The 13598-nt window shown below is 35.4% G+C and overlaps 1 protein-coding gene across 1 annotated transcript in view; it reads left to right on the top strand.

Moving 5' to 3' along the window:
- The window catches only part of LOC117107325 (MAM and LDL-receptor class A domain-containing protein 1-like), a 98620-nt gene that overhangs the window by 5499 nt on the left and 79523 nt on the right, over positions 1-13598 (top strand). The window contains exons 6-21 of the mRNA XM_033248969.1: positions 2350-2556; positions 3406-3662; positions 4063-4150; positions 4665-4886; positions 5211-5476; positions 5922-6009; positions 6399-6572; positions 6957-7108; positions 8156-8348; positions 9187-9330; positions 9635-9903; positions 10465-10549; positions 11049-11188; positions 11830-11917; positions 12830-13009; positions 13165-13515. Coding sequence (XP_033104860.1) covers positions 2350-2556; positions 3406-3662; positions 4063-4150; positions 4665-4886; positions 5211-5476; positions 5922-6009; positions 6399-6572; positions 6957-7108; positions 8156-8348; positions 9187-9330; positions 9635-9903; positions 10465-10549; positions 11049-11188; positions 11830-11917; positions 12830-13009; positions 13165-13515 — 2904 coding nt within the window. The remainder of the gene's footprint in view (positions 1-2349; positions 2557-3405; positions 3663-4062; positions 4151-4664; positions 4887-5210; positions 5477-5921; positions 6010-6398; positions 6573-6956; positions 7109-8155; positions 8349-9186; positions 9331-9634; positions 9904-10464; positions 10550-11048; positions 11189-11829; positions 11918-12829; positions 13010-13164; positions 13516-13598) is intronic.

The raw sequence follows: 13598 nt of genomic DNA, 5'->3' as shown, positions 1-13598 counted from the left end.
AAAGATAAAGAGAATCACTGGGAACTTTTACTTAAAACAACCACACCACTTGAACTCAATAGGAACGTTCTCCCAGTACACTAAATTAAACCTATGGCATTCCAAATTCTTCTGGATAAATCATTTGGCTTATTTATTGAGGCACGCCTCTAAAGTTTAGTTTTGGCCTTCCTGTTTACTTGTTTAGCTGTTTATTCTAATCCCACCTAGCCTAGCCTATTGTTTCTAATCATGCTTGCATGAAATTCTCACTTTATACTATCTGGCTTTTTCAACCCTCACTCACTCGCCACTGAGGAAGGACTAGTGTTGTCCGAAAGCTCTGGTTCTATTTCTGGCTGTTTACTTACGTTTACTTTTTAGCTGTTGCTTATCATTTTTGTATCTCTACTGAGATCCAGCCATTGTTTCCCACAGCATTGTTGTTTTCCAGTATTTTGCCTTTTAATCTATATAAACATATATATATATATATATATATATATATATACATATATTGCCGTGTTAAATGTTAGATGCATTTAATCACACAATTTTGTATGTATTTATAGGACAACATTCGTTGAGAGCTATGCTACACGATGTAGTATCATGTACTTTATTCGAACAATGTTTCTACCTTTCTTTGATGATCTATATATAATTTAACAGTGTTAACGACTATCTAGATTTAAATCAAATCCAATTAAAAACATGCTTGGTTTATAAATTAGTTTAGGTGATTCTAATGCCGGTTAATACAAGAAGAAGCCCATTGCTTCAATTGTTTTCAATATATTATAGTAACTGAGTTCAAAGACTAGGGACCACCTGTTGTAAGAAGTTCAACAGGTACTGTAGGTTAAAGTTTTCAAAATTGCGCCCCCTGTCGACTCGGGAGAAAAACTTTCATCGCGCCGGGTTGAAAAACGAAGCAAAAGCAGTCTTGTGTTAAAAGGTATTATATACACATAAATATCATATTTGGCAGTGTTAAAACATTACATTGCCTGTACAATAGTTTCATTGGTCTTAGTTCCAGATTTGGGCCTTGGCATAGACATTTTATAGTAGGGCTAGGCCTAGGCTGCAGTCCTGGGTCGCCTGCCGGCGGCGGCTGGGGCATGTCGTGAAAACGTAGGGCCTGCCTGGGCCTGCCTAGGCCTAGGCCTAGGCGAAATATTAACAAGTCAGTCTGGCCCAGCAAACCAACACGGACCTATCCTGTGTGTGTTTCAATGTCGATGGTTTATGCAAATCTGAGGTGTTGATTGAGATGGAGCTACCTTGACCTAAACATCAAACTTTAGCCTTGCCTTATGATTATGCTATGTTTATGACAGTGTTTTAATGATTATGGCCCGGGCCGTGGGTGACGGAAGAATAACCACTGTTAACTACTACTAGGCCTACTAGGCTAGTGCTTTTCTTCAGCTGAATATGGTGATAAAAACATAATTTATCTTTTTAAACAATGTAGGCTCGGTGAATAATTAAAACCCAGAAAAATACTGTAGGTATTTATATGACAATAGGTAAAAGTCATAATATAAGATCATTAAGAGTCTGCTATAATAATGCCCTGTCGTTTATTTCGGCGACAACCGAGGCACTGTAGTGCGAGTTTTATGTTTGTATCCAATGGTGTACTGTACCGTCCTTTTTACGAGTATCTTAGAAATTCTATACATATAAAACCTTGTGAAAATCAGCTTTAATTCAATCATAGCCATTAAGCATTAAACTTTTAAATGATTTCCTGATCTTAAGTAATGTTTTTCTTGATTTAGTATATTTTTTCACTTTTGTCATGTGGTGGCGAGTCAGATTTTCTTCTTCTCGATTTTTTCCTATATATTTATATATATATTTTTTTTGTGTTGTATTTGTATTGGTTTAACTGTTATTCTTTTGTATGGACATGAAATTCCGAAATAAAAGATGAAGAATGAATGAATGATAAGAGATAAACAATAATGGAATGACCAGTGTTTTATAAAACTAACTTGTCCTTGGGAAAGTCATTGGGAAGGTCAGACTGATAATTTACTGAGCTTTCGATTGCACGATGACTGTAGGATGCAGAACGTAATGACGTCACTAAAAGTCACCTGCGCATGCAAGAATGTTGAATTCTCACGGTTGCATCGATTCTAGAACACAATTTGGCCAAATCTACATATGTAGATGAGTGATTCTATCCTAGCGTCACATTATTGTCTTGTAATACACTGTATGCACAGCATTTTTTTATGCATTTGAATTATTGTTTTCATGAATTTTCTGATTTTTTTATTATATTTGTATAATTCATTTTTAACTTGTCAACTTCATGGTTTAGGTTATTTTTATCTTCAATGTATATGAGAGTCCCGATTGATCAGCTCTGGATGGATGGACTATCCTCACAAAATATTGTTGAAATATTAATCATATTTTGTCTAGGTGATTGTGATTTTGAAAGCAATTTTTGCACTTGGAGCAATGAAGCTGCTCAAGATGATTTTGATTGGATTCGCAAACAGCCGTCACTAACTTCAACGCCAAACAATGATCATACGTTTGGAACTAGATCTGGTAAGATTTCTTTTTCTTTTTTTTTCTTTTTTTTTTTATAAATAAACAAGTATCAAATATCTTGGTTACTTTGTCAAAACATGTCATTAGTGTATTTTTTCCCATTTGAATTTATATTGTTTTTTCGGTATATCTGCAGTGACATTTCTTGCCTAAAATTATTTTCAGTACATTTTTATTCAATTTAATTCTTTATTATATAAATTGGCATCTGAAGCTGAATTGCATGATACAATAGAAAGTAATTTCATTAAATAGATCATACAATTGAACTTGCCTAAAGTCAAATCCAAAATGGCTTTGAAAAATTGTTCGACTTAGAGAAAATTGGACCTACAAATGGTTAATTAAGTGAAAACACAACAATTTAATATGTACAGTAAAATAAGATCAACTTAGAAATTATTCGAGTTAGGCGAAGTCGATTTAGGCAAGTTTAACTGTATTTTTAAAACTATGCTTATTTGCACTCAAGGGAACTAGACAAAATGTTAAAAATGTTACAAAACACATCACTTTTATTTATTTATTTATTTATTTATTTATTTATTTATATGTATTATTTATATTTATTAATATATATTTATTTATTTATTTATTCATTCATAAAGTGCATCATTGCCCGGGAGCAGCAAATGTTTTACTTATAACTGCCTTTGCTGAATAAAGAATCATCATGCAGTACTATGTACGCAATGGATCATATTACTGGCTTAGAAATAGTTCAAATTTATTGCATGCAACAGCGCTTACTCAAGAGCGGTGCTTAGTGAAAGGAAAATCAGGTTTGATGCAGCACTTATTCAAGCATTTACGGTACTGCACTTGCTTATTTTTTAATCTCAACAGGACACTATCTCTATCTGGACATCTCAGGGCAGACTTTGAATGAGAAAGCACAACTTAATAGCCCGATATTCAGTGCTCTTGCCAACACAGCACGATGTTTCTCATTCTGGTACAACATGCAAGGGCGCAATGCTGGCACACTGACCATTGTCCAAAACATCATTGGTCAGAGAAATGTAAAGTGGTCACTTACTGGTGACCAGGGCTCTAACTGGAACTTTGGACAAGTGTCTGTTCGTCAAGATTATGCCTACAGTGTAGGTTAAGTTATATATGATAGTAGTAATAAGTAACATTTTAAATAAAAAAATTACATTGAAGTACACTATTGTATATAAAAAATAATCATTATGCAGTACTTTATTTTAAAAGCAAGACTTGCAATATATTATCTTTAGAAAAGGAAATAGACATTATTTTAGCTTTTGTTTCTGAGCAGAAACAGTGCTTTTGTTTTGAAATTTCTGTTTCTCAAAACACATGTTTATATTGTAAGTGGAACCTCTGTCCACACAACTGTTGTATGCCCATATATAGTCATAATGTGCCTATATATGGTCATGTTGTGATGTCACCATAACCATATTTACGCATGTTTTGGTCAAATAAAAGTTGATAAACTGGAATTGAATTTAACATATGGTGGTGTATTTTCAGGTTTTGATTGAAGGCACAGTTGGTAGCAGTACTACGTTATCTGATATAGCTGTGGATGATATCCATTTTGGAACCACTTCTTGTGTTGGTAATTATAAACAAATGCAATTTTAGAAATATGATTCTCTGATAGTCCTTGATTTGAACTCACTTTAGGCACAATAATAGTTCTTACAAAACAACCCCTTATTTTCAACCAAAACCTGCTTAAATTGGAGTCAGAGTTTAAAATCATGATGATTATTCAAAAGAATAACATTGTCAACTGCCAGCTTATGGTTCTTTTGGAACAAGTCTTCTCGGATAAGAACCACATCGTAGGCCCAGTGCGCATAATTTGGCTCATGTGCACTCTAAAGAACCCAGTACATCATTCGAGACGAGTAGGGGGTTACCCTGGTGTACTGGTTCATTCAGCCCTTACTGTGGATGGATGAGAGTAGCTGGTACTGGTTTTCCTGGTAGCTTAGACACAAAGAGAACCTTAGGGGAGAAGAAAGTTACAGCAAGAGCCAGACCCGTGCTATATAAATCCATCTACATTACATTACATAATATGCATACAGTAGTATATTTATCCTTCATTTGATGTTTTTTTTTAGGCAAGCCAAACAATGCTGTACCACTACCGACCTTTGCTCCGACAAGCGTCATCCCCACCACAGCAAATATTGTCATCCCATCTGGTCCAGGAAATTGTGACTTTGAAGCTGGATTTTGTAGCTACACCCAAGATCCAACAGATGATTTTGATTGGACGAGAGCAAAGGGAGCAACAGCCACTCGTAATACTGGACCATCTTATGATCACACACGTGGCTCATGTAAGTCCATTGATTAAAAACAGTATACTATGAAAAAATTATTTTCCTAAATAAATGATTTTTTACCTGAATTATATTTCTGGTGTGATCGATCAGCTTCAAATATTACTATACATTACATCACCTTTGTTGTTGGTGTTATTACTATATATACAGTATTGTTATATTGTTTTATTATAATTATTTTAGTTGATGTGGTAGTATTCATATTATTGTAACATAGGAACAATAATCCTCATTATCAGCATGTATATTACGCTCATTACAATTTTAAAAATATTTTTCTTGATCCTTATTATTTTAAATTGGTTATTATTTTTTTAGCTGGAAGTGGGTCATACCTGTATATTGAGGCTAACCGTGCAAGTTCAACGGACAAGGCCCGTATCATCAGTGCTGACATCAGCCCTAGCGGGAGCGGTATGTGTCTAAAATTCTGGTACCACATGCACGGCAGCGATATTGGTACGCTTAATGTCTACGTACAAACCGGAGTTAACCTTGGATCGCCTGTGTGGACTCGTTCTGCGACGCAGGGTGATCAGTGGTTGACTGAGAGTATAGGAATTTCAACTGGAAAGCAATATAATGTGAGTCTGCTTTTCTTTTTTATTGTTTGGTTATGGAATTGATACTTAATAATAACAGATATTTTTTTTATTTATTTATTCATTCTGAAAGTAATCAATAGTAAAAACATTACAAGGATAAAAATGCAGAAAAGTACAAAAAGCAACTTATTTCCACTGTGGTCCCTAATTCCACTGTGGTCCCTAAAATAGGATAATAATGAAAGTTAATAACTTGTGTGGCTGTATTTATCTGTCACATGGAAGTCAAATTTTAAGTTTTCAGGGGTTTTATTAGTTTCTTTTTCTTTTGTTTCTTTTTTTTAACCTTTCTTACATTCACTTTCTAAGTTCCATAAATAAACTTAGTTTATAAAGCATTGTTCTATCATTTTATTTTAATTCTGTACCTGCTGTTAAATGTGAAAGAAATTAACAATAAAATGTATTTTGCATTCCTTACTAGGTGGTATTTGAAGCAGTAAGGGGAGGGGGCACCCAGTCTGATATTGCTATTGATGATGTCATCATAGAAAGCAAGCATTGCTCCGCAGGTACGTTAAATATGGTGTCGTAGTCTGGTAGGTGAAGGTGTTTGTTTTCCAAAACTGAGGTCTAGGCTCAAAACTTGCCAAACTTCTAGGACTTTATGTTCAACCTCTGTCATTGTGAAATGATGTGAACATGTAGTTACTATAAGCACCTCTTTACAGCAGTTAGACAGTCACAAACCATGCATACGCAATTCAGCACAATGACACTGCGAGCTATGGGTCATTCTACCTTAAGTTAACTCTGATGACAAAAATAGATTTTGGGTCTTGTCTGATATTTTAGGCTATAGCCAGAATGTTTATGGATGAAAAAATTCACATAAAATTTACTTTTACAGAATGTGTTGAAATGTTTAGTGAATCTGATTTATTTTTATATTTTAATCTAGTGACACCAAGTCCTGGCGCTTTTGGAGGGCAGTGTGATTTTGAATACGGCACTGCCTACTGTGGGTATGATCAAGAAAGCCAATCTGACGATTTTGATTGGAAGCTGGGCAGTGGTACAACTTCCACATTGAATACCGGCCCAGGTACAGACCATACAACTGGGACAGATGCAGGTACATATTGTGCTAGTTACACAGTATCTTTAATTTGAGCTACAGTGGTGCTGAAAGTCTTTTGATCTCTGACCTCAAATTTCCATTAGTTACAATCTACCATTTGCTGATATAGGTGATCACATTTAAGGCTCATATCCTATTAATGTTATAGTTTTATTTTGTTTAGCATGATTGTAAACAACATCTTATCAGAAAATCGAAAATTGGGAAAATCTACGGTCACCAGAATTTTTGCACACTTATTAGCTTCTTATTATTGTGTTCCAAAATGGATAAATTTTGCTTGTGTTATTATTAATTTTATCAAATTTATATTTTTGTGTAAAGCAAATACAATTGATTATTTTCTGTGACTCAAGGTTTCCCTTACATTCTCTGTAGGCAAATACATGTTCATCGCATCATCAGAACAATCTCAGGGCAAGAAAGCTTGGCTGTATACACACACCTTCCCAGCATCTAACAGTCAGTGTTTAGAGTTCTACTTCCACATGTATGGCAGACATGTTGGCTACTTGAACATCTACCTCATGGTTAGTACGATCCCATGCACCACTGCTTGTTTGGAACCTTACGATAACGAATACGAATACGTCATTATCATTATCGTCATTCGTGCCTGAAACATACTTGACAATATGCTGTATGAGCTGAATAAGATCCTTGATTCATGCAAAAGACATGAATTGCCTACGTTGTTACAGATCTGCTACTGTAGTTGAAGGGTTTTATAAAAGTTTGATGACGTATCTGTATTCGTTATAATTTTCGTAAGCTGCAAAAACTCCCTAATTTTGACTCACAGTACTCTTCTGTATGTATGTATGTATGTATGTATGTATATATATATATATATATATATATATACTTTAATAGAAGTATCCATAGGGGGAAACTAAAACAATGAAGTGGTTAAAAACAGTACTATAAGGCGAAAGTAGTGTCGCTAAGGGGAAACTAAAGCGACGTTAAGGGGAAATCATAGACAAGAGAGTTTCCCCTTAAGAGCCGAATAAAGGTTTATTTATTCAAGACGAATATTTCGGACACGCCCGTGTCCTTCTTCAGCGTTTTACACGTATGAATGTAAACGCTGAAGAAGTACGAAAACTCCCTATTGCTGACTCGCAGCACTCTTCTGTGATTTATAACAAATGGACGTTTCCAGAGTGTCAGTCAAACTTAATAACTGACCAATCTGTCCCACAAACGCATATGTTACATACAAATTATGCTATTATTTATTAATGATGATGACAGTAGCATCTGTCGAAACATGTATGTAGCGTAAGGCCTAGCAATGGTTAGGCCTAATAAAGTTTTCAGGCATTGCCTGAAATGATCGTTCTCAAAAGTATCGTCATATTTTTGAATTTTATTAGTGGTTTATTGTGTCATCTATCATTTGGTAAAATTATGCTATTGTATGTAACATAATTTGTATGTAACATATATGTTACATACAAGTTATGCTTTTGCTTTGTCCGACCTTAGAAACAATATCCGAACTGTGTGGCGTAGCAGATAGCGCTATCGTATTTGAAGTCAATCACGATAGCTCTCTTAACTTTCCATTTCAGATGAACGGCAAGCTAAGTAATCCAATCTTTTCAATGTATGGTGACTTGGGCGACATGTGGAATGCTGCCGCAGTCTCGTTCACAGCAGCTTCAACCTATCAGATCTACTTTGAAGCAATCGTTGCTGATGGCCCTAAGGGTGATATTGCCATTGATGATATCGATAACTACATGGGGGCATGTTCATCCCAAGGTTAGTATTTAATTAACTTAACATTTTAGACGTATTTAAGTTTCATAAATTATATATTTTGAATTTTATATCAGACTTATTTAATAACACATTACCACATAGTTTATCTGATTATTTTGAAAATATTTGTCATAGTTATGCAACAAGGTTTAATTACGAATATAATTTAGCCATATCAAAATGCCGAACTAATTTAGGTAAATTTAGAATTTCGTATATGGGTGCTAAACTCTGGAATACAATACCTGTTAAGTAAGGAGAGACTACCTCGAGGAATGTATTTGTTTCAAAACTGAAAAAATTAATTTATTCCGAGTATGAAGATTGATGCCTATTTATTTATTTATTTTCATTATTTTATTTATATATTTATTTTATTCTATTTTATTTATTGGGGCTGAGGGGGATAGTTAAGAAAGGGGCCAAGCTCGATTATGCTTGTCTATTTGTTGGCTCCTATTGTATACAATTTGTTTGTTTTTTGCGTATACAATAAAGAAAGAAAGAAATTAGTATCATTCGTACCCTTCCAGAGACCAGGTAGGAATATACCTTCCCTTTCTCTCAACCATATGTTTCTCCTTGTTAAAGGACGTAGTTCTAAATATTGTGGGTGGGGAGATGGGGATATGCCCAGTTATAGTATAGTACTAGTGCCATGTTAGTCTCACATGATACTGCTCTCAACATTTTTGTTTTATTATGCGATTAAAAGTTAATACTCAAATAAACAGTTAAATACCAGTGTAATAAACGTAGTAAAACACATAAACAAATAAAGCAATAACAATCAAATAAACAGATACTCAAATAAATAAACTAATTATTATCCCTACAGGAGAGTGTGACTTTGAGAACAATGACTTATGTACATGGGTAAATGCTAAGAGTGGAGATGACTTTGACTGGACACTGGGCAATGGAGGCACAGTTAGTGTAGGAACTGGACCTAGTGTTGACCACACAAAAGGCACTGCACAAGGTATAGTTTTTATCATTTTATTTCCATTCTATTATAGCACAATACCATTTGTTTTAATTAATATCACATTTACCTATTAAAAGCTGTTAATTAAATTGACAATTTGTATATTGCTTATATTTATACTATTTAATGGTAAACATTCTTGATATAAACAACAATGACTTGCTCTTTTAATTAACAACTTTTGCTAGATAATTTTGAGCCCTAGATTGTGTTCAATATGAAAATTTTTTTCATATTTTAGAAACATTGATCAAAATTTTATACTCTTACGTGAACAATAAAATTACTTTTGAAATAGGTGTCTATCTGTTTGTTGAGGCATCATCACCAAGAAAATCTGATGATACTGCTAAACTATTCAGCCAGCCTTTCTCCCCGACATCATCAACTGGTCGATGTCTCAAGTTCTGGTACCACATGAATGGTGCAGACATTGGCAAACTACACGTGTACCAGAAGATGCTGCCTGGAACCAGTGACGGACAGCTGATCTGGATCTATGGAAATGATGATGGGGATCAGTGGTGGCAGGGGCAGGTGCCAATCGTTAGCTCCTTCAACTACATGGTAAGAGAGATTTAGACCAAACTTTCTTTTTAAGTTCCATCTTCTGGTTGAGGGTTGGATTAATTTTTTATATTTTATTTAAACTTTATAGAATTTAACCTTTCAAGCATGACCCGAAGGCCAGTTGATGTTCAGGGGCCCTCTTTAATATTTCAATCAATGCAAATGCTTGCCACTTGTCTCTATTCCATGCTCTTCTCACTTCCTCAGAATATGACATGTTGACCCAGTATTTCAATGTTATTGCACCAGCAAACTCTAGGTCTTTCTTCTGCTTTTTCATTACTGTATGTTCACCGTACCTTTTGTTAGACATGGCACTTAGAGACCTTGTTTAATTTGCGCCTTAAAAATCAACCTATTATTATTATTATTATTACCCCGGCTTCTCTTATTGCCCACATGACCATACAGTAGTCTCATTTGTTCCCTCTGTTGCATTATGGAAAAAATATGTGTAGCTTCAACTACATAGTAGTTTTTTAACATGGATACAAAGACAACATTGTATATTTTAAAAATCAGGTGTGACTGTTTGACTGTTTTTTTTTTTACATACAGGTGATGTTTGAGGCTGTGATTGCCTATGGTTACCTTGGAGATATAGCCCTTGATGACATCACATTCTTAGATTCAACCTGTGGCAGTAAGTTACATTTAAAAAAAAATGTTTATAGTTTATAAAAAGAAATATGTAATATTTGGTAGCGTAAAAGTTTTTTCAAGACTGGTGAAATTCTGTGGCCACCTACAAATACTGTATTATCAATTTCAGTCAATTTTCAATCCATTTCAATTTACTCAATAAAACAACCAGAAATAGAGCTCAGAAGAATAGTTCAAGACATACAAAAATACAAATCATTAAAACACCAAAAGCTCACCCTTGACAAACAACAGTAGGCCAGAAACGAATTGCATTAAATGTTAATAAGTTTATGACTGTAATTTGATAAAAATTAATCATTCAATAAAATTCCCTGAACACTAGCAGCAATCCCGCTTTGAAAGTCGACAAGCCAAATTATGTACAGTGGGACTATAATTTATAGTCCGTATGTGAGAAGACATTTTCCACCACAGGAACCATAGGTGAGCGTGCCTATTAGGATAACATTCAAACCCCACACATTGTTTCTCCTCAGTCTTACCAGCTGGAGCTGTCCCACCCACACCTGGGACACCAATTGTGACACCTACACCAGGCCCAACATTTGCACCGCCAACTTTTGCTACCAGCCCTGTAGACTGTGACTTCGAAACTAACATATGTGCATGGACTCAGGTCAAAACTGATGTCTTTGATTGGACGAGAAGCAGGGGGTCGCAAGCATTAAAAAACATTTGCAAAGCAGCAGTTTTGTGACTTCACCCCCGGCCATATTGGATTAATGGAGTAAACAAAAACTTGCTCCCTCTTTGTTAACAAGCACAAGCGCCACAGACATCAAATACTCCTTTCCGCGAGAACCCTTTCAGACAGGATACGGTATTATTACCGTATTTTAACTAGCTGTGTGAAAGGGTCTGCGTCGGCAATAACGGCGGCGTGATTAGGGTATTATTGCTGTATTTTCTGTCTGAAAGGGGCTTTAAAGAGACTTTGTACTTGGTGATAGAGCATTAAGGGTCTAAAAGATCTGCTCTCTACTCTACTAAGCCTCTTAGAATAATTGTTTATAGGTCATTTGGGAACTTTGCTGCCCTGTAGCCAAATCTGATTATGATGAGGCTTTAAAAGTAGAAACTACTGTATGTAAAATTAAATGCTTGTAAGCACTTGACTAACTTTATAATATTTATAACACAATCTTTTTTTTTGCATCATGGGCAATTTGATTCTTGATAATGATCAAACGACAAATCAAGCTATTGAATCTCATGAAATATTCTGTATAATTTTTTTTTTCTATTTTGTTTTTGTAGATTGTGATTGAAGGGATCAGAGGAAGTAACTTCTATGGTGACATTGCTATTGATGATGTTCTTCTACTTGATGGTGCCTGTCCTCCAAGTAAGATTCAGTAATATTATTCTAAACTTTTGCTATGTCAATAGTAAGTATAACATACCAACAAGTAACATGCAACTGAAGATTTTCATCTCTGTGTAGTGAGAGCATCATTACTCAGTTTTGTTAAACTAGTGGTAGCCACTGTGTGTAAACTGAACCATAGAGACCCATTGTTAGACTACCTAAGTGGTACCTGGTTTAATCCACCCACTGCTCTCCTTGTGTGTTTCAGCTGCAGGGCAAGTATATAAAATATAAAACACGTTCTTTTAGATGAGGCATTAAATTGTTGGCCCTGTGTGCAATATAGCCAGTGTGCATGTTAAAGACCAAGTGCACTATTCTACAAAATGTTGGGGTTATTGCCTTCCAGTGTATAACTGCCCAATAACCATCAGAAGGACCCCACTGGAAATTAGTCTCCAGACTTATATGATTATCCTTGGTGTTCACTCCTAAAAAATCCAATCTGAGGGATTAATCTTGACATACCAAGTAACTAAAAATATGGTTTAACCCTTTCCAGTTGTATGGCGTCGCAAGGACGCCCTCTTTGACCATACTTTATAGCGAGTGGCGTTGTACGTACGCCCTGTATAGATTTCATGGTAATTGTTTTATAGCTAGGCTGCTCTCTATAGGATTGTTTGAGAGTGATGTAGGAGTATTTCTGTAGAGGGCCTCCTGTATTCAGACCACATAAGAATCCTACACCCATTAAAAACCCGACATTTAGTGTAGATAATGTAATTTCTCAGCTTCGGTACAGCCTCAGGCAATGGTAATGGGGCAGACTGGAAAGAGTTAATGTATTAAAAATTAACCTGCTTTTAGAAATAACCTTCTAAAAGATGACTGATAAATGTAATTAGGCAGGCTATTGTTTTTACAAACTTTGGTCTTTCTGCATAGTTGTCGCTACTGCTGCTCCAACTGCCTTGCCATTTTCTGCGACTTGTGATTTCGAGTCTGAGCTCTTGTGTGGGTTCCGCCAGAGCACAGGAGACATCTTTGACTGGACAAGAGGATATGGTGCAACTACCTCAACAGATACTGGTCCAACTAACGATCATACTTATGGAACTGGATATGGTGAGACCAATTAAATGCTTTTATTTTAAATACGGTGTAATAATCTCATACATAGTGCAATTATATTTTTTAGAAAGATTTTAATGCTGATGTATTTTTGGTCTTGAATTTTACCTAAACCCAAAAACCGTTTTTGTTTGATAATTTTGTTTCAGGCCATTACATGTATATTGAAACATCAACACCAAGAACCAAAGGAGACGTAGCTCAGCTGTACTCCCCAACCTACAAGGCAAGACAGGGTTTTGTCTGCCTCGAGTTCTGGTACCACATGTATGGGCCTAACATTGGATCTCTAAACATCTACCAACAGAAGAACAGTATACTGTCCTCTGTTCTTTGGTCAAAGTCTTCAAATGAGGGTGATATCTGGAACATAGATCAACTGTCACTGACTGCTGATTCAGACTTTGAGGTGGTGTTTGAAGGAATCATTGGAAATGGTGCAAGAGGAGATATCGCAATTGACGATGTTACCATCAGAGAGGGCGCTTGTCCAAATCCAGGTTGGTGTATCAGAATTCATCTATATTGTTTGCCCCAGCGTATTATTGCTAATCACATTGTCATCCTCATTATGTTTAACTGC

Source organism: Anneissia japonica, unplaced genomic scaffold (genome assembly GCF_011630105.1).
Source record: "Anneissia japonica isolate Jap-2015-1 unplaced genomic scaffold, ASM1163010v1 scaffold288075_len254835_cov185, whole genome shotgun sequence".
NCBI classification, from domain to species: Eukaryota; Metazoa; Echinodermata; class Crinoidea; order Comatulida; family Comatulidae; genus Anneissia; species Anneissia japonica.
Note: the sequence above shows the minus strand (reverse complement) of the source record. Positions and strands in the feature narration are given on the sequence as shown.